The sequence below is a fragment of the Podarcis tiliguerta genome, assembly GCF_965153285.1.
Source record: "Podarcis tiliguerta genome assembly, chromosome: 1".
Taxonomy (NCBI): domain Eukaryota; kingdom Metazoa; phylum Chordata; class Lepidosauria; order Squamata; family Lacertidae; genus Podarcis; species Podarcis tiliguerta.
The window spans coordinates 25616015-25643738 of record NC_139534.1 but is presented as its reverse complement, the minus strand read 5'-3'; the positions used below and the strand labels follow the sequence as shown (position 1 = coordinate 25643738).

General features: G+C 44.0%; 1 protein-coding gene across 6 annotated transcripts in view; it reads left to right on the top strand.

The window, feature by feature from the left end:
- Positions 1-27724, top strand: part of PDE1A (phosphodiesterase 1A) — a 144397-nt gene that overhangs the window by 67188 nt on the left and 49485 nt on the right. The window contains exon 1 of one of the 6 annotated variants that reach the window (XM_083409037.1): positions 24212-24353. The exons of 4 other annotated variants lie outside the window; for them this stretch is intronic. In XM_083409037.1, the coding sequence (XP_083265163.1) occupies positions 24295-24353 (59 nt within the window). In that variant the 5' untranslated portion in view covers positions 24212-24294. Of the gene's footprint in view, positions 1-24211; positions 24354-27724 lie in introns of those variants that run through there. One more of the 6 variants, XM_083409033.1, reaches the window with a different exon arrangement.

Below are 27724 nucleotides of genomic sequence, written 5' to 3'. Positions count from 1 at the left end.
TAATCTCAAACCACTTGCTGTTGTATCTTATCGCACAGGATTGGGAACCTTGTAGCCCTTCAGGTGGTTGATGAAATATAGCTCCAATTCTTCCTGACCTGGGGCTGTTTGGAATTAAATTCCAAGAATCATCAGATTCCCCATTCCTGCATTGTCAGATGCGATGCCAAGTGGTTTGGCATCAATGCATCCCATGAGCCCACATGCTCCCTTCTCATGTGTTAATCTTTCCAGAGGACCACAGAGTCCCTTTCCCTGTGATAATAATACCCTTTTATAAGGATGGATTGCATTTTACCCCCTTGGCACTGAGCTTGATAAAGAAAAGCCCTTATGTTCACACACCAGAACAGAAAACAAACACAACAACTTTCTCAAAGGAAAAGACGTTAATTTGGAGCACAATCTAGTCAAGGTAAAGAGGTTTTAAGCTCAGCTGATTTTAATGGGATAGATGGCATGTTCTTCCCATGAAATCAGTAGGACTTAGAAGTACGTACTTCACTTTGGATGGGTCAGGACTTGCTCCAACTAAAACAGAGCTAGAGAACCTGTGTGGCCCTCCAGATATTATTGAACTATTGAACTCCAACTCCCATCAGCCCCAGCCAACATGACCAATGGCCAGGGATGGTGGAAACATCCACAGCAACATCTGGAGGGCCTTGGGTCCTGAACAAAAGTGACCAATCTAATTCACCTTCTGAGATTTCAGCCTGTACTTGCCTCTCCCATCAAAATAAATGGGCCTTGAAAGTTCATAGCCTGGATTGGACTGTGCACTTTCTACTCCTAATGAATTCTGAATAGCTTTTCAAAAGCACCAGCCATTTGCTCGAAGCACGTAATACCAAAGAAAGGCATAATTTCTTAGGTTTCTGATTTAATTTCCAGAGATGGCCTTGTGTAATTTCCTTATTGCAATTACTGCCAGAATGTTGCAGAGTTGCAAATGTGGTTTTGTCTTGTTTTTGTTTTTAAAAACCCATTGTTTCACTTTTTAGTTATTCCAAAGTTCTAGCCCATTTATACTAGTCTCTTTTTTGAATTATTGATTATCTTATTAAGCCACAGACTTATTTGCATCAAGGACCAAGCCACCTTACAAAATCATTTGTGGAAAAGGTGTGCTTAATGTGCCTTCATGGTCATGGTCAAGGAAGGAGAAATCCTTCCTTCCTCCAGAACTCTGCTTTTCTCTTGTAGCTGGTGGGCCTTGATGCTGGATCTTCCAACTGGGTGCAATTTGGATTTGAAAAGGAACTGTGCAGGGCTGGCTTTGGGGCTGGGTGAGCTGGCGGTCAGCCAGGACACTGAACTGAGGAAGACACAAGGCTGTGCTCAGTGGCTGTGTTTTTTGGGGGGGACAGTACTGTCAGCATTGCCATACCCTCCGACATTTCTCCGATGAAAATAGGGAGATCCTATTCCATGCCCTCCAACATTTCTCCAGTGAAAATAGGGATGTCTTAAGGAAAAGTGGGACATTCTAGGATTAAATCAGAAACTGGGATAGCTTCTGTAAATCTGGGATTGTCCCTAGAAAATAGGGACACTTTGAGGGTCTGCGGGGCTTGGTTGGCCAAAAACAATTATTTTAAGAACCCCCCCAAAACAACAACAACAACAACAACAACAACAACAACAACACCCTGGTTCTATATCTTGTTTGGGCACCAACTATAAAAATGGTCTTCCTTTAACTAGTTTTAAAGTATGTTTCGTCTTCAATTTCCACCTGGATGTCATTTGTGCTAGATAAAAATCAGTGGGACACAGCTTTCCTTTGAGGCAACTTTGCCAAGCACTTAGCACTTCAAATGCTATAAACACTGTAAGCACTATATAAATAATAGCACAAAAAGGCTGTAATTTCTAAGAGGTCAGCTGGATATCTTATTTATTTAAAAAAATAAAAAAAAATAGATGTTCTAAAATAAAGAATGCTTACCAAAAGAAAGGAACTGCTTCAAAACAAAGTAAACGCAAACCCTTTGATAGATCTGCTGCACTGAATTAGTTCACTGCCACTAATGGCTTTTTGAGCTTTGGCTTGTGGCGCTGTGGGTTAAACCACAGAGCCTAGGACTTGCCGATCAGAAGGCCGGCGGTTCGTGAGCTCCCGTTGCTCGGTCTCTGCTCCTGCCAACCTAGCAGTTCGAAAGCACATCAAAGTGCAAGTAGATAAATAGGTACCGCTCCGGCAGGAAGGTAAATGGTGTTTCCGTGCGCTGCTCTGGTTCACCAGAAGTGGCTTAGTTATGCTGGCCACATGACCCGGAAGCTGTCTGCGGACAAACGCTGGCTCCCTCTGCCAATAAAGCGAGATGAGTGCCGCAATCCCAGAGTCGGTCACGACTGGACCTAATGGTCAGGGGTCCCTTAACTTTACCTAATAGTGGAACAGTCTCCCTTGGGAGGTTGTGGGCTCTCCTTCCTTGGAGGTTTTTAAGCAGAGGTTGGATGCCCACCTGTCATGGATGCTGTAGCTGAGATTCCTGCATTGCAGGGGGTTGGACTAGATAGCCCCTAAGGGTCCCCTCCAACTCTTTCCCAATTCTTTGATTCTTTGAAGCTAACTGTGGCACAACAGCTGAGAGATCCAAGTTTTGAGCCATGTGGTTCTCGATGGATAGGATTGCAAGGGACGAAAAACCTCTTGTCTACCAGATTTACAAGGACATTTTAAAGAGTTCCATTTCATTTCTTTCTTTTTTATAAAATTTTTAATTTTATTTAACATAATTATTGCAAAATATAAGCAAAACACTGCAAATACATACACACATATACACTTCAAATAAGCACATATACATGAAAAAAGAAACAAAAGAGAAAAAAAGAAGAAATGAAGAAGAAAAAAGAGATAAGAAGAAGAAAAAAACAGATACAATCTTGCTTAAAATGTATATAGGAAGTGCAGTGTAAGCGATGGAAGTCAATCAATGAAATTTTATTATTGTTTTCATATTGAGATATTTGTAGAATGAGTTTCATTTCTGAGAAGCCGTGTTTGCCACTGGTAACTGGATCTTAATATGTAATTGTAGCATAACAGGGACATCTCCCCGGCTACGATGAAGTAAATATTTTATGTAGTTGTGTGTGAAACTGAACAGATGCTAATTTGAGAGTTAAGCAATTGTTTAGGCCATTGGTGTGTGTGCAGGCTGGTTGAAAAACACAAACAAGCAACCCAGCAACATTAAATGAATTATTTTTGCTTCTTTGGTCAAATTTAAGCCAGCTGTCAAATGTATCCTGGGGTGCCTGGCAGAGAGGGCTTGCTTATTAACTAGTGTGTCTGAACCAATCGCAGTAAGGTAAAAAACTTACAGTGGTACCTCAGGTTAAGAACTTAATTCATTCTGGAGGTCCATTCTTAACCTGAAACTGTTCTTAACCTGAGGTACCACTTTAGCTAATGGGGTCTCCCGCTGTCGCCGCGCTGTCACCGAGCGATTTCTGTTCTCATCCTGAAGCAAAGTTCTTAACCTGAGGTACTACTTCTGGGTTAGCGGAGTCTGTAACCTGAAGCGTATGTAACCTGAAGCATATGTAACCCGAGGTACCACTGTACTTTATGTTTGGGCATCAGTAAAGATTGGTCAGGCAGGTTTATGATTCACCAGGCCAAGTAGCCCCCATTACAGTTTGTTGTAAGGGGAGAAGCAACACAGAAGGCTTTAAGGAGGGTTTCTGTGGCAAAGCAGGATGCCTGCTGTTAGCACAGAAAGGACTTCAGGGCTGCTGGGGGGGAAAAGAGAGTTTGAGATGTCTGCGAGTGAATTCTCTCATTTGCAAGCCTGAGCAGTCTACATGGAGGTCCCAGAAGACACAACCCCCCTCTCAGCTTCACTGATGTGGTTCAAAGAAAAGCAGAGCAATACATTTGGCACCAGCTTGGCTGCAGGAGTTGCTGGAAGGAGGCGTACAAAGCACCATCCAACCATCTTAGGGACTCCATTCTGGATTTGTGTGGGGTTGACCCCCCCCCCCAACACCCGACTACCAGGGAGGAGCAAAACCTTTTTCTAACAAGCCACATGCCTTATACTAGCTGTGCCTGTGTGTGGATGAAAACCAAGAAAGCTGACTGGAACAAACTTTCATTTATTGGGAAATAAAAGACATAAAAGCACATAAAACAGACAGTGCAATTTTGTGACTAATTTATGCGTGGCAGCACAGGTTTATATATATAAACTTGCGGGAACCTTTGACCGTTGTTCCAACATCTATTCTAAGCGAAAGAATTTTAAGGTTTAAGATGTGGTAGAGGTCAAAACGACCGATTGGCAATTAAAAGCGTGCTACTTAAATGCACTTTTACCTCTCACAGCTGCGTATAAATAAGGGAGGGCTTTATAGTGATGCAAGTGAAAGGTGATTTATGGTATAAAAACATTTCCCTTACCTTCCTGGGAAAGTGGTGAGGGACCGATTTTATGACTAATTCCCCATCTCATCCGGCAATGGTGCAGCCTGGTTTCAACTGTCTTACCACCTTTTGGTTAAACAACCTCTTGATCTACTGCTACCCTTGCTGTTCATAATGTATAACTGGGAGAAATTACCCAGTAGAATAAATCTGCCAACAGGATTAGGTAAAAATCCTCAAGGCCTACATCAGGGGGCAGTCCTTTAAGTTTGCCAGTGTTATTATTCCCAGCTAAAGCTAGGACTCCAAAAGGATCAGCACTGGCTCCCAGTATGTTTCTGAGCACAATTCTTGGTGCTGACCTTTAAAGTCCTAAATGGCATCCGCCCAGTATACCCAAAGGAGCGTCTCCATTCCCATCGTTCGGCTCCGAGGGCCTTCTGGCGGTTCCCCCCTGCAGGAAGTGAGGTTACAGGGAACCAGGCAGAGGGCCTTTTTGGTAGTAGCACCCTCCCTGTGGAATGCCCTCCCTTCAGATGTCAAGGAGATAAACAACTATCTGACTTTTATAAGACATCTGAAGGCAGCCTTGTTCAGGGAAATTTTTTTATGTTTGAGGTTTAATTGTGTTTTTAGTATTTTGTTGAGAGCCACCCAGAGTGGCTGGGGCAACCCAGTCAGATGGGTGGAATAATAATAATAATAATAATAATAATAATAATGATGTCAGGGCAGGGCAGGGGTCAGAGCAGGGGATGAGAATATACCCCAGGGTTCACATGGCTTGTACCAGGTGGGTGGCACTGTGGTGTAAACCACTAAGCCTCTTGGGCTTGTTGATCAGAAGGTTGGTGGTTCAAATCCCTGTGATGGGGTGAGCTCCTGTTGCTCTGCCCTAGCTCCTGTCAACCTAGCAGTTTGAAAGCATGCCAGTGCAAGTAGATGAATAGGTACCACTGTGGCGGGGAGATAAATTGCGTTTCTGTGTGCTTTGGTTTTCGTCATGGTGTTCCATTGTGACAGAAGCGGTTTAGTCATGCTGGCCACATGACCCAGAAAGCTGTCTCTCTCGCCCTGAAAAGTGAGATAAGCAACCCCATAGTCACCTTTGACAGGACTTAACCGTCCAGGCGTCCTTTACCTTTTTACCTACCAGGCTCCAATTCATTGAGATGAACTAGATTCCAGTGCTCTGTGCCACCCTCATAATTTGATTCTGATGTGTACTTCCACATTGCAGATAAAGTTGAGAGCTATATCTGCTCAGCCTCCTGGTACCAGGTACGAACATATTTTCTTGCAATGGGGTGCTTTCCGCTGATTTGAACGTGAGTGACCACCAGGATTTAGTGGGCCAAGGCAGTTCTGTATTTGGGGGGTCGATAGTGACTGTGAATTAAACAGATGGTGGCCAGAGGGCTCAATTGTCAGGGACTAGACTGAACAGGAGGAATGGGAAATGAGCCCTCGGTCTGATCAGCTCCTCTCAGAAGAGGAGGAGGAGTGGGAAGTTTCCCCCTCCCTGTCTCCAGCAGTTTCAGGAGGAGAGGGAGACAGCTGAAGAAGGAATTCCCAAGTTAGGAGATAGTGGAGGATGAGGAGGGGAACGTTAGAGTGCAGACAGTAGAGACCTCCCTGGAGAGTATGGGAGACCCTCCTAGTTCTAAGGCTCGAAGTTCCCTCTGCATTCAAGAACAGAGGATGTGAAGGGATGTGACTCCTGTGACTTCCCATAGCTTTCCAGGATATTGTGGGAGACGGAAGAGGAGGGATTCAGAGTAGCTTACGTCTCCTATGCGTGGAGACATGAATCTTTTGTCTTGCGAGCAGATGACTGAATAAAAAGCCATAAAATACTATCTGCTTGTTCTTCTTGACTCTGAGGCTCCCAGGAGAGGAGAGGATACTCCATGCCTGACATCAATAATAGGTAAAGGTAAAGGGACCCCTGCCCGTACGAGCCAGTCTTGCCAGACTCTAGGGTTGTGCGCCCATCTCACTCAAGAGGCCGGGGGCCAGCGCTGTCTGGAGACACTTCCGGGTCACGTGGCCAGTGTGACAAGTTGCATCTGGCGAGCCAGCGCAGCACACGGAACGCCGTTTACCTTCCCGCTGGTAAGTGGTCCCTATTTATCTACTTGCACCCGAGAGTGCTTTCGAACTGCTAGGTTGGCAGGCGCTGGGACCTAACGACGGGAGCGCACCCCGCCACAGGGATTAGAACCGCCGACCTTTCGATCGGCAAGTCCTAGGTGCTGAGGCTTTAACCCACAGCGCCACCTGCGTCCGACATCAATAATAGAAGATTGATAATAATAATAATAATAATAATAATAATAATAATAATAATAATTTATTATTTGTACCCCGCCCATCTGGCTGGGTTTCCCCAGCCACTCTGGGCGGCTTCCAACAAAGAGTGTGACACTAATAATATGTGACACTAAAATGTCACATATTAAAAACTTCCCTGAACAGGGCTATGAAATAATAATAATAAAAGTACACGTGGGCATGAGAAGAGCCTGATGGATGAAGCCATTCAATCCAGCATTCTGGTCACACCCCTTCCCCAGCCCTTCCCCTCAAAGAAAATGTTTTCCCCCTCCTCTGATACATGGCTGGTGCTCTCAGAGTTGACAGATCCAAAGCAGGTCCTTGAATAAAGCTTGAAATGTTATAGGAAACTTGACCACAAATAGCAAGTGCCCCTGGCAACTCTCCCCACCCTTTAATAGTCTTATTCTCCATGGAATACAGAACTATAGAGTTGAAAGGGACCCCCGAGAGTCTTCTAGTGCAGGAGTCACGGCCTAAGGCTATCTGATCTCTGTTTAGTAACCTCCAAGTGCAGGGCCTTCTGAAGTTGTAATCAACACATCTGAGAAAAATGGTTAATGATTTAATTGCAATAAAGTTTGGGGTATTATACCCCACCAGTGGAGTTTGCCTAGGGCAAAATTTGGCATTAAACATGCCATGCTCTGTTTTTAAAGTAAACAATGTTTGCAGAATGGAATGAATGTAAAGATGCTTCAAGAGCATGGCTGGGAAAATCTAACTTTAAAAGCTTCCTAATTGCCCTTTCAATAACAAAAGTGACCCACATTCTACCCTCGAGTTCTGCTCTTTAAGCACATTCATTATGAAATTTAGTTAATGCTGGTTAACCATATATCAGCTAAGGTATGAGGTTAGCAAAGAACACTTCAAAGCCACTATAAAATCAATGCCGTCATGCAGTAGAATCAGGTTTTATTTTGTGTCTAATTTTTTCAGGCAGCAGTATTAAACTACCAAGGAGCATATCTGGCCCCCGCCATTTATCCTTGGGTTGCCACATTTTAAAAAGTGAAAATCTGGGCACAAAAGTCATTGAGCTTCTTTTGGCAAAGTTGTTGAGCTTCTTTTGCAAAATCTAATATAATAAGAATGAAGCTTTTGAGCTTTTTATAAAGGAAATCCACCAAAATCTACACTTCCGACATGGGTTACCATAGGTCCAGATTTTCCTAGACATTGCAGTGTTTTCTTCCCAAACACTGCTTCCGGTGGCTGAATCCTGGCTATGTCTGGGAAATTCCAGACATATGGCAACCCTAGTAATCCAAAACTGCAATTTTTGGCCGGCCACGCTTGAATATGGGCAATAAAGGCATCCTGTTTGAAGTCCAATCAGGACAGGGGACACTTTTGTCCAAAAAGGGGGTGACCCTGTTTTTCTAGGGACAGGTGACAACACTAGCCATGGGTTTCCGACTCCTGGTACACAGGATTTTGGCATGCTTGAAGGTTTTGATTTCTCTGAATTATAATATTAATCAACCTGATCATCATCCCTCAGACTAACATGCAAATTGGATTGGGTCTTCTCTGAACTTTCTGGTACAATTCTTGACTCAAAGGAAAAGAATCAAAATGTGTTAACAATGCATACTTAAGGTCCAGTGTTTAGAACTTGTGCGTGTTTCGATAAATGTTTACATGAGGATTTTAAAAACAAATAAAACAAGCAAATAAACTGCAGATTTAGGGTGGAGTTCAACATATCACACTCTTCCAATTGTTCTATCAGTGCATGCATTTCAGCTTGCCAGAGAGAGAAAAATCTCCCTCCTCTTGCACACTGTTCTGGGGTCCCCCCCACTTGCACATCCCAGAGCTGATTGGAGGGGACGTGAAGAAGGAGTAGGGAGCAAGAAAGCGCTGTTCTGCTAGCAGGACTTGTTGCATTGGCTCCCACTAGCGCAACTACTTAAGTTGGATCCTGCCCAAACGTCAGAATGAGATGGAACAGATTTATGAATGACTATATGGACCTTTCAGAACCACTTGACTTTTAGCTTTCCATTCCAGCTTCAGCTTCCTTGTGTCTTTATGACTTTAGCATCATCAGAAAAATCATAGAATCATAGAATCATAGAGTTGGAAGAGACCACAAGGGTCATCGAGTCCAACCCCCTGCCAAGCAGGAAACACCATCAGAGCACTCCTGACATATGGTTGTCAAGCCTCTGCTTAAAGACCTCCAAAGAAGGAGACTCCACCACACTCCTTGGCAGCAAATTCCACTGTCGAACAGCTCTTACTGTCAGGAAGTTCTTCCTAATGTTTAGGTGGAATCTTCTTTCTTGTAGTTTGTATCCATTGCTCCGTGTCCGCTTCTCTGGAGCAGCAGAAAACAACCTTTCTCCCTCCTCTATGTGACATCCTTTGATATATTTGAACATGGCTATCATATCACCCCTTAACCTCCTCTTCTCCAGGCTAAACATGCCCAGCTCCCTTAGCCGATCCTCATAAGGCATTGTTTCCAGGCCTTTGACCATTTTGGTTGCCCTCCTCTGTACACGTTCTAGTTTGTCAGTGTCCTTCTTGAACTGTGGTGCCCAGAACTGGACACAGTACTCCAGGTGAGGTCTGACCAGAGCAGAATACAGTGGCACTATAACTTCCCTTGATCTAGATGCTATACTCCTATTGATGCAGCCCAGAATTGCATTGGCTTTTTTAGCTGCCGCGTCACACTGTTGGCTCATGTTAAGTTTGTGGTCAACCAAGACTCCTAGATCCTTTTCACATGTACTGCTCTCAAGCCAGGTGTCACCCATCTTGTATTTGTGCCTCTCATTTTTTTTGCCCAAGTGCAATACTTTACATTTCTCCCTGTTAAAATTCATCTTGTTTGTTTTGGCCCAGTTCTCTAATCTGTCAAGGTCGTTTTGAAGTGTGATCCTGTCTTCTGGGGTGTTAGCCACCCCTCCCAGTTTGGTGTCATCTGCAAATTTGATCAGGATGCCCTTGAGTCCATCATCCAAGTCGTTGATAAAGATGTTGAATAAGACCGGGCCCAAGACAGAACCCTGTGGCACCCCACTAGTCACTCTTCTCCAGGATGAAGAGGAACCATTGATGAGCACCCTTTGGGTCCGGTCAGTCAGCCAGTTACAAATCCACTGAGTGGTAGCATAGTCAAGACCGCATTTTACCAGCTTCTTTACAAGAATATCATGGGGCACCTTGTCAAATGCCTTGCTGAAATCAAGGTAGACTACATCCACTGTGTTCCCTTCATCTACCAGGCTTGTAATTCTGTCAAAAAATGAGATCAGGTTAGTCTGACATGACTTATTTTTCAGAAATCCATGCTGACTATTGGTGATCACAGCATTCCTTTCTAGGTGCTCACAGATTGTTTGCTTAATGATCTGCTCCAGAATCTTCCCTGGTATTGATGTTAGACTGACTGGGCGGTAATTATTTGGGTCCTCTCTCTTCCCCTTTTTGAAAATAGGGACAACATTTGCCCTCCTCCAGTCTGCCGGGACTTCGCCTGTTCTCCAGGAATTCTCAAAGATGACTGCCAGTGGTTCTGAGATCACATCTGCCAGTTCTTTTAATACTCTTGGATGCAGTTCATCTGGCCCTGGAGACTTGAATACATCTAAACTAGCCAAGTATTCTTGTACTATCTCCTTAGTTATTCTGGGCTGTGTTTCCTCTGCTGAATCATTTCCTCCAAATTCTTCAGGTCGGGCATTGTTTTCTTTTATCGGAGAAGACTGAGGCAAAGAAGGCATTGAGGAGTTCAGCCCTTTCTGTGTCCCCTGTTTGCATTTCACCATCTTCTCCTCTGAGTGACCCCACTGTTTCTTTGTTCTTCCTTTTGCTACGAACATACCCATAGAAGCCTTTTTTGTTGCTTTTAACCTCTCTAGCAAGCCTGAGTTCATTCTGTGCTTTAGCTTTTCTGACTTTGTGTCTACACGTGCTGGCTATTTGTTTGAATTCCTCTTTGGTGGTTTCCCCCCTTTTCCATTTTTTGTACACATCCTTTTTTAATCTTAACTCAGTTAAAAGTTCTTTAGATAGCCACCCTGGCTTCTTTAGGCACCTTCCATGTTTCCGTCTCATTGGTATTGCCTGAAGTTGTGCTTTTACTATCTCCCTCTTAACAAACTCCCAGCCATCATGAACTCCCTTTCCTTTTAGTATTACTGTCCATGGGATCTCACCCAGCACTTCCCTAAGTTTTATGAAGTCGGCTTTCTTAAAGTCAAGAAATTGAGTCCTAGTATGCTTGGCTGCTCCTTTCCGTTGTATAGTAAACTTCAGAAGAGCATGATCACTTGCGCCTAATGATCCTTCCACTTCTACCCCATTAACCAGGTCATCGACATTGGTTAGGACCAGATCTAAAACGGCTGTTCCTCTTGTTGCTTCTCCCACTTTCTGGACAATGAAGTTGTCTGCAAGGCCAGTGAGGAATCTGTTTGACCTTATGCTCTTGGCTGAGTTTGACATCCAACAAATATCTGGGTAATTGAAGTCCCCCATTACTACTATCTCCCTTCCTTTTGCATGCTTGGCCATCTGTTCCAGGAAGGCATCATCTATGTCCTCCGTTTGGCTTGGGGATCTATAGTAAACTCCCACAATGAGGTCACTATTATTCTTCTCTCCCTTAATTTTGACCCAAATGCTCTCACTTTGGCTTTGAGGTTCTAAATCTTGGATCTCTTCACAGGTATACACATCCCTGACATATAACGCCACTCCTCCTCCTTTCTTGTCTGGTCTGTTTCTCTGAAATAGATTGTATCCCTCCATTTTTACATTCCAATCGTGGGACTTATCCCACCATGTTTCAGTGATGCCTATTATGTCATATTTAGTTTGCTGTACCAAGAGCTCAAGCTCATCTTGTTTATTTCCCATGCTTTGTGCATTAGTGTACAGACATTGAAGTCCATTAGTCATTCCCCCGTGTCTCTTATTTAAGGATTTTTTCCTCCCACCACTAGGTCTGCTTGCTGTTTGCTCCATTTGGTCTATGACATTTGGATGATCATCTTCATCAACTAATAGACTCCTACCTTCAGGAGCACTGTCTCCCTCCCCCACATTAGTCAGTTTAAAGCCCTCCTGATGAGGTTTCTTAGTTTTTTGGCAAAAACATTCCTCCCAACCGTTGTGAGGTGCAGCCCATCGCTTGCCAGAAGTCCATCCTCAAGAAACTGCAGTCCGTGATCTAAGAATCCAAACCGTTCCTGTTTACACCATTTGCGAAGCCAGCTGTTTACTTCCACTATTTTCCTCTCTCTCCCTGGGCCACGTCGTTCAACTGGGAGGACAGATGAGATGACGATTTGTGCATTTAATTGCTTCAATTTCCTGCCCAGAGCCTCGTAGTCTCTTTTGATCTTCTGGAGGCTATTGCTTGCAGTGTCATTGGTTCCCACATGAACCAAGAGGAAGGGGTATTTGTCAGTGGGTTTTATGATTCCTTGCAGTCGTTCAGTTACATCTTGGATCTTAGCCCCGGGGAGACAGCACACTTCCCGAGACATCTTGTCAGGCCCACAGATCACTGCTTCTGTTCCCCTCAGTAGGGAATCCCCTATCACCACTACACGCCTTCTCTTAGGTTTGGTCAGGGTTCTTCCATGAGCGGTCCGTTCCAAGGTCGCCTGCACATTCCCTGAGGACTGACTTTGCTGCTCATCTTCATATACGTGATCGACTGTAATGAGGGAGAGATCCTCAAATGGAGTCTGCTCTTCGTCTTCCATGCTAGGGGAGAGGACCTCAAAGCGATGGTGTATTTCTAGACAATCAGAGCGAACCCTGGGCCTCCTACTTCTTTGAGTCACGTTTCTCCACATATCGGGCTCCTGTGTTGGTGAACTAGCCTCCTTCTCAGGGGAGTCCCCTGTCTCCTCCTTGGTGGAGACGGTGTGCTCTGTTGCTTCCAAGAAGAGCTCCAGCTCTCTAATTCTTTGGAGCGTAGCTACACGTTCCTCCAGTTGCTGGACTTTGTACACGTTCCTCCAGTTGATCGAAGTTCTTAATTGTGACGATCGAAAATGACGATCGAAGTTCTTAATTGTGTGTTATCGTTGGGTGATGAAAAAGGAAGTCCTTTGAAAGTAGCACAGGGGGGGAAATTGTTATCGTGGTGCGGCTTATTTCCTGCATGCAGAAAATCTGTTGTGATTTTGTGGCCTATTCCTGCCCGCAACGTTTGTGTGTGCTCATTTGGCTGGGGTGGTGATAGAAATCAGGCTAGGAATCGCTCTTTGATTTGTGTTACATTAAGCCCAGTTAATCATTTATTCGGCCGCTGCTAATAAAAACCAAATACTTCTCTTTGAAGAAGGGTTCTAGAGAATGTTAAGTGCTTGCAATATAAAGTAAGCAGTGGTGCTGGCAAATCATCTCAGCAGCTGGGGGTATATTTAGGACCATATTCTGCCTTAAAGAGAATGAATGCTGCTTTAGTTAATGAAGGCCGCCCACCTAGGTTAAAGGTTGGAATCTGACCAAGAACTTGACATTGTCGAAGTAGCAATTCGTGGTTGTCTTCTTTTTATTTCTGCAACTTCCTCCTAAAAATCTGACCACATCTTCCACCCTTGTATCAAAGGGAACAAGGTCCCAGTGTTAAACAGATTTAAAGAGGAAGAGACATGGCCATGTTTAATTTTCTGCTATTTATGCATTTTAAATGCGTGGAACTTTGATGATGGGGCAGGGAGAGCAACAACTGGTACCAGGTGCTATTTTTGGGTGGGATTCAGTCACATTATGGCAAATTCAGTTGACGCAGTTGAAACTGGTTTGGATTTCTCACTCAACAAACTCATTCCCCCCAAATATCAGACTTTTTGTGATAAGGAAAGTGATGAGGAGAATGCACTGGAATGTTTGCAGACCCTCCAAGTGTCCCTATTTTCCAAGGACAGTGCTGGATTTACAGAAGCCGTCCCGGTTTCTGATTTGATCCTCAAATGTCCTGTTTTTCCTTTGTACGTCCCTGTTTCCACTGGAGAAATTTTGGAGGGTTTAGAATAGGATATCCTTATTTTCACTGGCGAAATATTAGAGGGGTAAGTGTGTGGGATAACACTTGCTTTGATATAACCCACAGTTTGGCAGTCTTTCCATTCTTCTGAATTCAGATAAGTGTTCAGAGGGTTGGGGAAAACCTTGGGGCAAATGAAAAGCCAAGGTCAAATTGTGAGGGCTGCAAGATCGGCCCATAACTCAGGTGAAGCATTGAATGGTAGAATGAGGAAATGTCCACATGGCAACTTTGACACTGTCTGTTTCAGGGTTGGGGAGACTTTCTCAAACTGTAGGCCGCATTTCCTTCTGGGCATTGTTCTGAGGACCAGATGCCAGTGGCAGCAAGCAGGAAGGCTGAGGGAAAAGCCGGAAAAGCAACAAGTGTGAAGTTCACCTTTTTACAGTAGGCAGGTTTCTGCATACACTCACACAACTCTCCTATCCTCCAAGGAGGCATGCAAGAAGCATTATCAGAGTTCAGGGACACTTTCCAGCCAGGCAGAAATACTCAAGGGTCAGTACGGGGTGTGGCTGAGGAAGAGGTATGCTCTATGGAGAGCCATATCTGAGGGCCAGATAGAGAGACATGGAAGGCCACATTGGGCCTCTGGTCCTGAGGTTCCCCATCCCTGGTTCATTTAGCACCGCAGTTAACCTGAATGCACCACAAATGCAAAGGATGTGTCCTTTGGAGACAAGGCCGTCCTTTCTCACTCCGAGCCTGTAAAGCTGGTTAAACAGACTACATGCAAGGTTAATTGCGTCTTCTTCTTTGGCAATCACTCGTAGCCAAGTAAGATTGTCTTCCATGAACACGGTTTTAACAGTGAGTCTGTAAGTGACTGTGGAGGCCAATTCTGGATCCACACGTCCTTCCACAGTGGGGACATACATTTCTGTGCAGGAGTTGATCATGGTGAGGGTTTGCCAAGCATGCCTTCCTCTTAGCACGTTTCTCCCTTGCGTCCTGAGTTCGAGTATCTCCAAAACCCATACCCATGACACCTTTGGTAAAGGCTGTTCTCCAATTGGAGCGCTTGCAGGCCAGTGTTTCCCAGTTGTCAGTGTTTATACTACATTTTTAAAAATTTGCATTGAGAGAGCCTTTAAACCTCTTTTGTTGACCACCTGCATTACACTTTCCATTTTTAAGTTGGGAATAGAATATTTGCTTTGGAAGATGATAATCAGGCATCCACACAACATGACCAGTCCAACGAAGTTGATGTTGAAGAATCATTGCTTTGACACTGGTGATCTTTGCTTCTTCCAGTACACTGGGATTAGTTCACCTGTCTTCCCAAGTGATGTGTTAAAATTTTCTGGAGACACCGTTGATGGAATCTTTTTTTTTTTTTTTTTTAAAAAGGTTAATTGCACACTGTTAATCACACAGCTGCAGAAATGGTTTTATTGTTCTATTAGAATTTGTACACAGAGGGGTTTGTCATTTTTTTAAAAGTTTGTCAAAAGTGTTTTATTGCTTTTCTGGTTTCTTCTATTTTTATGCCTCTTTGGTGGCTTCGTCCTACAAAGTGGTTAATTAATGCATTTGTAAATGCAATGGTATCAAACCAATCATCATCAGTGGCTTGGAATCCCAGCGGCGGAAGCAAAAAAAGAGAGAAAGGATCAGTGGGATGATAAAGCCAAATGAGACAAGGCACAATTCATGATGGTGAACAGCTACATGGCCGGCTTTTAAAAAACAAAATTGGATGCACTAGGTCCCTGAATCTGCACCGGACGGTGGGTGGAGTGAGGGCTGTAAAATGTTGTTTACAGAGCCCACACCTGCCATTTCCTCTCTTTTTAAAAATGCCCTTCACAAGTTTGCTAAATAGGGTTGCCATGTGTCCTCCTTTTCGAGGACACCTCATTTTTCAGAGGTAAAATTTGAGACAAATTGTGTTTATTTGCTTTGAATGGCCGCCCTTGCGCCCTCTTTTTCGCTCTTCAAAATATGGCAACCCTAAAATGTTGCGTACTGTCTTGTTTGGCCCTCACCATCTTTCTTTATGTGTACTGCAGGACTCAGGAGCACACTAGATGAACACCGAAATTTTTCCAAAAGCAGGAGGGAACGTGCTGCCTTGAGTCATTGGATATGCATGTATCCATCTGCACAAAAAACGGCTAAGCTAGTGTTGTGAGGGGGAAGTTCAGGATTGTTTATGAATGAGCACGAGACAAAAGAAAAGGCTCATTCAGATGATGGCGCATGATTTCCAGAACCAACTTTCCGCAAGATGTGCTGAGGGCCATTGGTTTCAGGTGCTTTAAAAGCGGATCAGACAAGTTCGTGAAGGGCAGAGCTGTCCACGAACTTGTCTGATCCGCTTTTAAAGCACCTGAAACCAATGGCCCTCAGCACATCTGCGGAAAGTTGGCTCTGGGCATAGCTGTCTATAGCTCTTAGTCGTGAAAGCTAAATAAAAGTTCCATGGCTAGCATGTCACTAAATGCCAGTTATTTTGGAGGGGGGTATCATTAGGGGATGAAGGATTTTCAGAGTTACTGGAAACCCAAATCCCATACTAAATGGATCCTACTTGGTCTATCTGTCAAAGTTCTTGTTATGTACTTAAATATGTCTAAGCAATCTGAGACAGGAGAGGCATGGTTTATTGCAGGGAGGGTAGATGAAGGCATCCAGTTTTGCTATTACAGGTGCACCATGACATTTTTTCTCTCTGTGTTCCTACCAGCGGTCATACCTCCTCTGGTCACTGCCGTGGATACACGACCTGACTGCCTGTCTCTAAGCACTAAGTCTCGTCTGCATGACATTCCCACATGGCAGGGTTAATGCTGCCGGCCTTCATGTCACCTTTGCAGACATCTTTGTAACACAGAATAGGGACTCAGCTACATTAGTCAAAAAACAGTGTTTTGAATGCGTTATAAACATGAAACACCAGATGGCGATGGAGAGCAAAACAAATCATTGCAATTTTCCATAGCGTTTTCTCTCTCTTTTGTTATAACAATTTGATTTCTGACTTATTTATAGCTCCACACACTACCTTTGATCCGCCAGTAGACCTAGTGCCTGAAGCCAGCTCCCTGTAGAGGTTGTCGAAAGATACAGTTGGAAACTGATAATCTCCAGCTGTATCACTGAATGAAGAAATAGCTAGGTCCTTAATGCCACCACATAAAGAAAAAGAAAGGTTTGGTATACTAGCTGTTATCTATATATCTATAGATATAGGATTTTAATATCTATTTAATGTAAGATTTAGTTAGCGCCAATAGTAAAACAGCAATGTGTTCCAATGCAACGTAATCCCAGCATCCTTTTCCCATATTTTTTTTCCTCGCTTTCATGGCTGTGTATCAAACATGGCCAGTTTCCCAGAACCTTTCAAGATAATTTTATGTCTAGTCAACAGATTGGATGCTTGCAGTATAGGAAGCCGCGTCTTGGCTCAGAAAACACATCTGAACAAAGTTGCCTAAAATATGACAAAGTATTTATGAACTTACTAGGGGCTGCACCCCAGCTTGCTCTGCTCAACAACCTCTCTGACATTCTCCCTCCTTCCACCTCATGCAACTACAGTGGTACCTCAGGTTACATACACTTCAGGTTACATACACTTCAGGTTACAGACGCTTCAGGTTACAGACTCCGCTAACCCAGAAATAGTGCTTCAGGTTAAGAACTTTGCTTCAGGATGAGAACAGAAATCGTGCTCTGGCGGCACAGTGGCAGCAGGAGGCCCCATTAGCTAAAGTGGTGCTTCAGGTTAAGAACAGTTTCAGGTTAAGTACGGACCTCCGGAACGAATTAAGTACTTAACCTGAGGTACCGCTGTATTAAGTTTGCTTTTCACCTTCCCAACCACTTTTCTGAAGCTACTTCTCTCTTCTCTTCCACAGTCCTACTTTGCGCCAGTTTTCACCTTCACCCCATGTCCATGCCTCCCCCTCCTTTTGTGCAACGCCCCCCCCCCATTACACACAAACCACCCACATGGTAACCTCCTGCATCTTCCTCCCCCCACATATTGCAACTTCTAAGCACTGTCTTCCACCCCAGGGTTATTTTCCCCCGGCTGTAACTTCCCAGAACTCAGTTCTGGCACCTCTCAGATGGGCACCATTGCCGTTATAAGAGAACAAGGGAGGTGTTCATGGTGAGTTCTGGCCCCTCTTTTTCTAGAAAAATACCACTGTTCCTAGAAGAAATAATCCTTCAGATATTATGTAGATAGAAATGTACCCCCTCACAATCCCTCTTTCAAAGAAATATGAACAGCTCTGTGAAGACACATTTTAGCCAGAAGTGATTTCCAGGACATTCTGCAAGTGATTTGTTCTCAAATATTTAGAAAGGCTTTTTTTCAGCAAGGTTTTTCCAATACCGTGAAGAGCAATAGGTTAGGAAAGGTTAGATAAACAGTGTTACATCCATTACATATGTTTTAGACATTCAGAAGCCTTTCCCTATTGCAAAAATAATAAAAAAAGTAGAGTGCTGTTTTATAAGAGATATTTTGGCCCATGGTTTAGTTGTAAATCTAGCCAAATTTATATTGGATTTAATCTGCAAAGCTCAGGGGATGTCAGTAGAACTTTGAAGGGAGTTGTGGGTGGGGGAATCAGATCTAACGCTGGTCACATGGAAGTGTGTATAGGGTTGTTATTTTTACACACACAGCTGCCGCTGCATCAGATCTCTTGTTAGCAGCACAGTCTTACCTGCAAAACATTTAAATGGAGCAATTATGCCTTTAAATTGCTCCCTGGACAAACAAGGCACTTGTCTTAAGTGCCTTGGCACACATATCACCCAGGGTTCCCATATGATGAGGCAAGCAAAGAAAACTTAACCATGCCTTGGATTGCCTGCCTGTTTTCCATGTGCAGCTATAATGAGCCTTGAGGGCTCACTGCAACTAACCTTGCTGCTGTGGTCAATTAACCTTGCAGTTAACATATGCTAAGCCATGCATCTTTCCCTCTGCCTATATATTTTTGCTCGTGATACATTGATTGAGTGTGTTTGTTTTTAAGAGTCTGAAAAGCATTATATATCAGAAGGAGGTCGGCAACAGTCCGTGTACCAAGATTATTCATGTGCCTAGCGGTTTACTTTGTAAAATGTTTACTGATTTCATTGCTATTGTGGTTCTGCTTAACTAAGCTTAAATATAAGGGTCAATTAAAATTTTTACATTATTATGTCTCATGGATAGCTCAGCTGGTTAGAGCATGGTGCTGATAACATCAAAGTTGCAGGTTCAATCCTCATAAGAGACAGTTGCATATATCTGCATTGAACTAGATGATCCTCAGGGTCCTTTTCAACTCTATGATTGATTGATTGATTGATTGATTGATTGATATTTATTTATTTCCTGCCCTGTCCCATAAGATCCCAGGGTGGGTTACAAATATGTAAAAATTCAATATCAAAACCAAGTGTTCCTGCTTGCTTTGAACTCTTGCTTCCCATTGTACCAACATATCCCAAAGCACAATAAATGCCTAGGTTTGCACACTTAAGAATGTAAGAGGAGCCTTGTTGGTTCTGACCAATGACCTATCTAGTCCAGCATCCTGTTCTCACAGTGGCCAACCAATGGGGGAAGTGTAAAAGCAGATCCCAAATGCAACAGACCTCTCCCCAGCTGAAAACTCCTGTTTTTTCACCTCTAGCTTAAACGGAGCCCAAGTTCCTTAGCTGATGACTAATGTATTGAGAATGATTTGTATGATCTGTCCCCATGGCTTGCATTCTTAAATTTCATGCATCATTTATGGATCTTTGACTTGTACCATTCCCGTTATTGTAAGTCCGCTCACCTTCCGGGTGCGGCGGCATTGGGGGCAGAGCCTGCTCCCCACAGGACCTGATGAGGGGTTTCTGGTCACTGGGAACCCATCTGAGCTGATGAGGAGGGCATAACACCCCTTTCGCCTATCAGGTGCTGGATCCAAGCCTGCCTGCGTGATTGGCCAATGGCAGGCAAGCTTGGACACAGGGCTGACCTCGGGGGGTAGTCCTGATGGAGCAGGTAGGCTTCCTTCAGTCCACCTGCAGGGCATTTAAGGACCTTGCCCCTGGACCTGTTACCTGGTCTATTCCTGTGACTTGTGGCTTGCGTTCTTCACTTTTAGATATAATTTATGGATATTTGACTTGTGTCGTTCCGGTCATCGTAAATCACCTTGAGACTTTTTTGTATAAGGTGCTTAATAAGTGAAACAAAAAGATTACGATACTGCATTTATGTCAGTTCATCTCCTTTTACTCTTGTCTCCATCTCTACTCACTGCCCTTCTCAATTTCTGCTATCTCTCCTCTGCAGAATTTCTGTGTGGTAGCTGTCCACCATCCAATTAGAAAGACGGTATAGCAAGTCGATTTTTAAAGTAGCTGTTCAGTCAAAAGCGTTCCTTTGAATGCCACACAACATTCCCCAAGCAGAAAGGATTTACAGTGAAGTGAGGAAGAACCAGTAAAGGAAAACAGATATCATCTCTCCCACCCGTATCCACCCCGAGCTAAGATTTATACTTGTTGTGCCAGAGTGACAGCAAGCAAATCCAGTTCTTCCTGCAAAGGCAGCTTTCAGCTCTCCAGCTTTCTATCTTTAAATGACAAACACTGCTTGGAAAGAAATTTCCACGCACCTGAAGCTTGACCCCAAACCACAAATAATGGGACAGGAAATGGCTTCCCAAATACTTTTTATATATACAGTTTTTCCATGGTACATGATTTGTAACACAGCATTACTGGTGTGTGCCGACGTCTCGAAAAGGTCATCATTCTTTCACTAGGTTAATTCATTCCAAACACGTACACACATAGAAGATGTGGGAGAGCGATCCCTTTTGGGATTATTCAGGGTATATTCAATCCATTTGAAATATTCTGATCTGAATAGTTCATTTGTCCTGAAGAGTTTTCACAGGGTTTTCATAGTCTACAGCAGGCTTCCTCAACCTCGGCCCTCCAGATGTTTTGAGACTACAATTCCCATCATCCCTGACCACTGGTCCTGCTAGCTAGGGATCATGGGAGTTGTAGGCCAAAAACATCTGGAGGGTTAAGGTTGAGGAAGCCTGGTCTACAGGCCATTTTGCAGTCTAAAGCTTTCGCAAAAGATGAGACTCCAAGCCCTCCTCCTCCATTTGCATACTTACAGTTACCTAGAAAATGTAATGGTGTGTACACCGATATAATCACAGCTTTATCCTGTCGAGGCTGTTGCCATAAAGGGGGAAAGTGGATTGATACAGAGGCAGCGTCACAATGGACTTTGGTGGTTGGAAAGTGATTTAGTTTTCACCAGTACCACAATTGCTAATGTAGCACTGGGGAGAAATGAGCTTGTTTCTGAGGTAAACTTTTATTTTGAAAATGATTAATGGTATATGTGTGTGCGCGCACACACACACAATTCATGTAGTTCAGTTTATAAACATACATAAGTTCCTAGAAAAGGCACTTTATTTGCATACACATTATAAGAAAAAATACATTGATGCTAAATAATAATAATAATAATAATAATATTTTATTTTATTTTATTTTATTTTATTTTATTTTATTTTATTTTATTCCCCACCCATCTGGGTTGCCCCAGCCATTCCAGGCCGCTTCCAATAAAGCAATATTCATTATTTTAATGAACAGTAAAATTAAACAACAGCAAATAATAATGAAACAGTTTACACTTATCAATTACAATAAAGAATTGCTATATAATAAATCTAGTGCATGCTCACAGCTTGATTACTTTAACCCCTTCCTTTCAAGTGAAATTCTATGTGATTGGCAAAAACTGACTTGAAATCTTATAATGGGAATTCATTACAGAACCGTACCTGTACAACCAGTTAGCTAGGGAGTGCAATGTACTCTCTGGGTTTGGCCAGAGTTTGTGGTGTGTGATGCATTGCTGTTCCCTCTCGTCCTGTGGATTTGCACCTTTCCTTTAAAACGAAAACTTGCCAAGTGGAGTCTTCTCTTTCTTCAGTCATAAAGCTGGCTGAAATACAGCTGGGATTGTTTGCACTGTACTGAGAATTCTGCGCTAAAATGTCTCTTGGTAAAGGAGAGTACTTCTCCCGTGCTGTGATCCGATTCCTGAGCAGCCTCCCAAAGCAGGATTGCAAACGAACAATGAACGCTGCAGAAAGAACGACATCTGACCTTCACGGTTTCTATCATTTCTCCTTACTCCCCTGCCCTTCCAAGTATTTGAGACTTTCTGCCATCCCACATTGTTGTATGTTGAAAGCATTAAAGAGACATAATGGAGTAGCTTCTCTGCTGGTATAAATTGGGCTCCAGCTCTGCAGCCCTGAATGGGTCTGTGTCTAGCTTTTGAAGCACCTGGGGATACAACTCAGTGTTTTCAATTTTCTCTTCCTTTCTGTGCTTGAAAGGATTCGGAAAGACTGAACTTTTTCTTCTTCCAGGGCAAGGCCAACACAGCATTGCATCCCATTTCTACATGAAAGCACCTCTTTTTCCCCCAACATGAAAAACTAAAAGCTTTTATACTAAAGTGTATTGAGCAGCTTTCATTATAAAGACACCTTTCGGGGGACTAAAATGGTCGCTGCTGCACTTGGTACAAAAATTGGATATTCACATGCAGTTCGCTCCCTTAAAAGCGGAGTCATTACATAGTTCTGTTGCAGCAATCTCATATGCTATGGGAGGGGAAACCTCGAAATACATAGAGGGACGCAGAATGCCCTTGAAAATGCTATTTCCACATCTTTGTGGCTTCTTACCATCCCTTTAGTTCCACCATCCAATGTCTTATTTAATGAAGCTTTGGCATATGTGTGTGGCATATGTGTCATCTTCCAGATATTGTTGGACTACAATTCCCATCATCCTTCATCCATGCTATGCTGGCTGGGGATGATGGGAGTTGGAGTCCATCTGAGGGGCACAGGTTTCACACTCCGGCCCTGTACGTTCAGGATTCATCCTCATATCCTTTGGTACATATTGAAGACAACATAAATGTACTTTCCCCCAATCTTGTAAGAAGGATACTATGTATCCTTGGAAAAATACATCTCCACCCTCTCCGATTTCGAGACATGTTGTGTTGTGATCTAGACACACATTAAACTACATCCGAGCTGAAATTTTTAAAGAAGATTTTCTGATGAAGTGCTGAAGAAATGTTAGGTAAAGGTAAAGGGACCCCTGACCATTAGGTCCAGTTGTGACCGACTCTGGGGTTGCGGCGCTCATCTCGCTTTATTGGCCGAGGGAGCCGGCTTACAGCTTCCGCGTCATGTGGCCAGCATGACTAAGCTGCTTCTGGCGAACCAGAGCAGCGCACGGAAACGCCGTTTACCTTCCCGCCGGAGTGGTACCTATTTATCTACTTGCACTTTGATGTGCTTTCGAACTGCTAGGTTGGCAGGAAGCAGGGACTGAGCAACTGGAGCTTACCCCGTCACTGGGATTCGAACTGCCAACCTTCTGATCAGCGAGTCCTAGGCTCTGTGGTTTAACCCACAGCACCACCCACGTCCCTTTGAAGAAATGTTGGTTGGGGCTAAATGGCATGCTGAAGTAATTCCGATGGAAGAAGAAATAGACAATGTTGCAAGAGTGTCAAAACTCACTGAAATGGTATGATTAAAAGAAGGCAGGCAAAGCAAATGATGATTTGAGAGATTCTGGTCCCCTTTTATTACATGAAAGAGGAGTACAATTCGGAACCATTTAAAAGTTTTTCACTGCTGCTATAATTTATGTATATCTCGTATATAAGTTTGTACTGTTTTATTCCTGGCAACCAACTGATGAGGGGGAAAGAAAGAAGCCATCTCATGTCCTCAGATGCTTTGGTGGTGTATGATTTAACCTGGCTGAGTAGAGAGAAAACTTGCATTTGATATGTGGAGAGAGAGAGAGAGCAAGCGAGAGAAAGAGAGAGAGAGAGAGAGAGAGAGAGAAGATTTCACTTCACTTTTAATTTGAATATTGCCTCTCTATATTACTATACACGAGGCGATGTACAGCAACAAAACATACAATAAAGAATGCGGGCCTTAAAATAATCTGAACCAATACAAAAAGTCATAAGAAAACAAAACTTTAAAACGTAATGACATATCAAATAAAGTAATGTTAAAATATAACAGTACAAAATAAAATTAACTCTCAAAACAACAGCAAATAAGCAGAAAGTCACTCTTAACAAATACAATAAATAATTACTAAACTATGATCAATAAAAATAACTGCAAGTGACAGACACCCCTATCTGCTGTGGGTTGAAAGCAGCATCTTTCTTGTAGTCAATAAGGGCACAGGGTGTCTTTTTCTCTTTCCGGCAGGTGATCAGCATCTGTGGGAAGGAGGGCATGGTGGCCAATTTCTCTTTTAAGTTGGCCGTTATCACTTTGAGGCTTATACGCCTGTCGGTCTTCAGGCAGACAGCATCAGTATGACGTCACAATGGCCAGCCATTCTTTTGCAGCTGCATCAGCCTTGGGGGCAGCGGGTGGGCAGGGGCAACACTGATCAGCTTCTTTTCCCACTGAATCCAGCCACTGCCTGTGGCAGCATGTATCTCCCTCTCAGGCAGAAGCAGGGAAACTCAGACAATTACTCTTTCTCATTGAGGTGAGTGTCTATGGGAACCAGCGGCAGAGCATATGCCCGTGCTGCCCACAGCGGGCGCACTCCTGAGCGTGGCGTGGTGCGGAGGGTGCCCTCCCAGGTGCGGGATAGCTGCTCAGGTGCCCGGAGCGGTGCACATGCCCTGCAGCCGGGGGTGGAGCAAGCCACCCATAGTGGACATTTGGCGCGCCACCTGCCCGCGACTCCCAAGCCTCCCCCAAGCTGGGAACCATAGTCCCAGCTAAACAAAGGGGGAAGGGGGAAATGCTGCCAACAAAGTGGTGCAGCTCCCCCCTTACCCTGACAGCTCAGGTAGGCTTACAAGTTTCAGGTGGGTGGCATGCCGAATGTCACGCCCCTCAGTGATGGCTGTTGGGATACTGCCGGGGAGACAGGGGCATTTGGCAGGCCCCCAGCTGGCTCCAGCGACTGGCTGGCAGCCAGGCAATCTCTGGTACAGCATCAATCAGTGACGCGAGCCTCAGATACGTTTAGAGACTCAACACACTTTTATCAGCAGAGGAAATCTGTGGCGGACAGAGACATGTGTAAGCATATTTACAAGCGTTTATTCAGCATAGTTCAGGAACAAAGGAAAAAAACATGTCTGCTTCCCTTTGTGTCCAAGCAAACAGGAGTAATGCAAAAGCAATAGACAAATGGAAGTTCCCAGCAGACTGTGCTGAAAGTAAACAGGCATGTGACACACAACAGTCATTCCTGTCCCTCTTAAGGTGGAAAGGAACTATATCCTAACAAGGGCACTGTCCCCACTGCCCCCCTGCCTACATCCCTGATGGGAACAGCCTCTTTCTCAATGAAGTGGGCACAGTTGCTGCAAGTCTCAGATCACACCCGCACCATGCATTTAAAGCTCATTTAAAGCACATAGCCCCCCCCCCAAATGCTGGGGACCATAGTCTATTAAGTGTGCTTGGGTGTTATAGCTCTGAGGAGAAGTTACAGTTCCTAGGATTCTTGGGGAGAAGTTGTGGGCTTCAAATGTACGGTGTGACTTGACCTTGCTTTTTGAGATGTGGAGAGAGAAGCAGCGGGTAGAAAACGGGGGAAGTGGCTTGGTAAAGGTAGCCTAGGCTGGTGAATCAAATATGGATGGCAAAGACACATAGGAAGGCCTTATTGCAACTACTGTCTCTCTAGATCTGCATTTTCCTTCCTGCAAATGTCTTTAAAAGTCAGACTGCCTTCCAGAAGTAATGCAAGACTTTTTAAAGCAGGAATTAGTAATTGGAAATAATTATGGGACAACTTTAATGGGGTTGTTAGAGGAAGAGGGGTCTCTTAGACCCATGTAATGATGTTCCGTGCGTCCAAATAATTATGACTCTTATGCATTGCTGATGGAATACTTTGCCATAAAGGAACACTGTGCTCATATTTTCTCTTTACTGTATGTGGGAATGTGCCTTAGGGCTGAAAAACCTCAGTTTCTTAAAGAAGCCAGTTCTTTTTCCGATTCATTTCAGATGCTTTTAATTTTTATAGTTTATGTTGTGTTTCCCTTGTGCGACCAGTGCAGCCTCTGGCAACAAATGGATTCTTGAGCATTCCAACTGCTCAGAGAACATAGCTCTCGGAATATTTGCAGTCCAGCTTCTATTAGAGAAGGAAACGTCACTTTGACTGGGATTAAAGCCTCACAAAGGCTAGGCACAGTAGTTGCTGTGTGGGATTGTCTGACTGGGAACAGGTCAGAAAGTACGGTAGCTGAGGGGTGGGTGTGGATTATTCATTGGAAAATTAATTCAGACAAGATAGAAGTACTTTTGGTGTGAGAATGTCTGAGATGGGGCCTTTTCTAAAGTGGCACTAAGACTCTGAGACTCCCCACATTTGGTCCCTTTGCTGCCAGTTTTCCCAATTTGCTGCCATTTTAATTGAGAGGGCATTTGTGGAGCCCTCTGGAGAGCAAGGGTCTTGGTTTTTCTGCTGACTGGGTATGCTTATTGCTGCTTTTTGTCCCTTTTGCTTTAGTCCTGTATTTGGGGCTCTTCATTGTGAGCTTGTCAACATGCTCTTGCGAGAAAGGTGGGATACAAATATTTCAGTGAATCAGTCAAACTAAAGGTGACTGAAGAACGTTTGTAGAATCGGCAGCGGATTGAGAAATGTGAACTTTGGGGAAGCCTAGATTGAAAAGGCAGTTGAAAAGGGAGCCAGCATGGTGTAGTGATTAAGAGCAGTGGACTCGTAATCTGGTGAACCGGGTTCGCGTCTCCGCTCCTCCACATGCAGCTGCTGGGTGACCTTGGGCTAGTCACACATCTCTGAAGTCTCTCAGCCTCACTCACCTCACAGAGTGTTTGTTGTGGGGGAGGAAGGGAAAGGAGATTGTTAGCCGCTTTGGGACTCCTTAGGGTAGTGATAAAGCGGGATATCAAATCCTAACTCCTCTTCTTGAGAAAGGCAGAGGAAGCTAGGGAAAAGCTGAGAGAGGGGGCTCTGAAGAAACCTCTGCAGAACTTCAGCTCAGGAGGGGGTGGGTGGGGTCATACTGATTAGGCAGAGGCCAGGGAGGGACAGGAGTACTAGGGAGACTGACAGGAAGGGTGGCTAAAGAATGGAGGCCAAAGTAGGTAATGGGTTGAAAAGCACAAACTTGAGAAAGAATAGGCAATGCAGACATTGCAGAGAGGAAGTACTATGCAGAAATTACAATGCGCAAGGAGTCTTCCTATCATCAAGAAGAAAAGAAAGAGAGGGATGAGGACTAGGGATACAGAGTTGCTTCATCAAGACTTCTGATTCTAGAGTCACTTTTGCACCTGACAGGCTTCTTGTAACTTTAAAGCAGGTCTGGGGAACCTGTGGCTTGCCAGACAGTGATGAATTCCAGCTCCCATCATCCCTGACCATTAATTGTGCTGGCTGGGGCTGAAGGGACTGAGAGCCCAACAATTTCTGGAGGGCCTCAGGTCCCTGCCTTTAAAGGGTTGCATTGGAAAGGGAGCAGTGGCCACAAAGGTTCAGTAGTGTTGGTGAAACTTAATAACCTTGCAAACCTAAGGGGAGGACTAAGAAGAATCAGTTGGCAGGAATGAAACATGGATACTGAATTTTACATTTTGAATTGAACTGACCAAAAAAGCACACATTTTATTATTATTTTTTTACTCATGGCTTTTCTTTATATTTGAACACACCAGAGACAGCAGGATAGCTGTAAAAACTGAAAAATGTCTTAGTAAATATGAATAATCTGAGCTTTACTGTTCATCCAGGTGGGTCCCTTGCATTGCATCTGCTAAGCACCCCATCAGAGCTGCAGAAACCTTTGCCACAGAAGCAAATATAGCAGCACTAGTTTTCATTTCGCCTATGTGATCACACGGGCTATGTTTCTTAAGATCTCC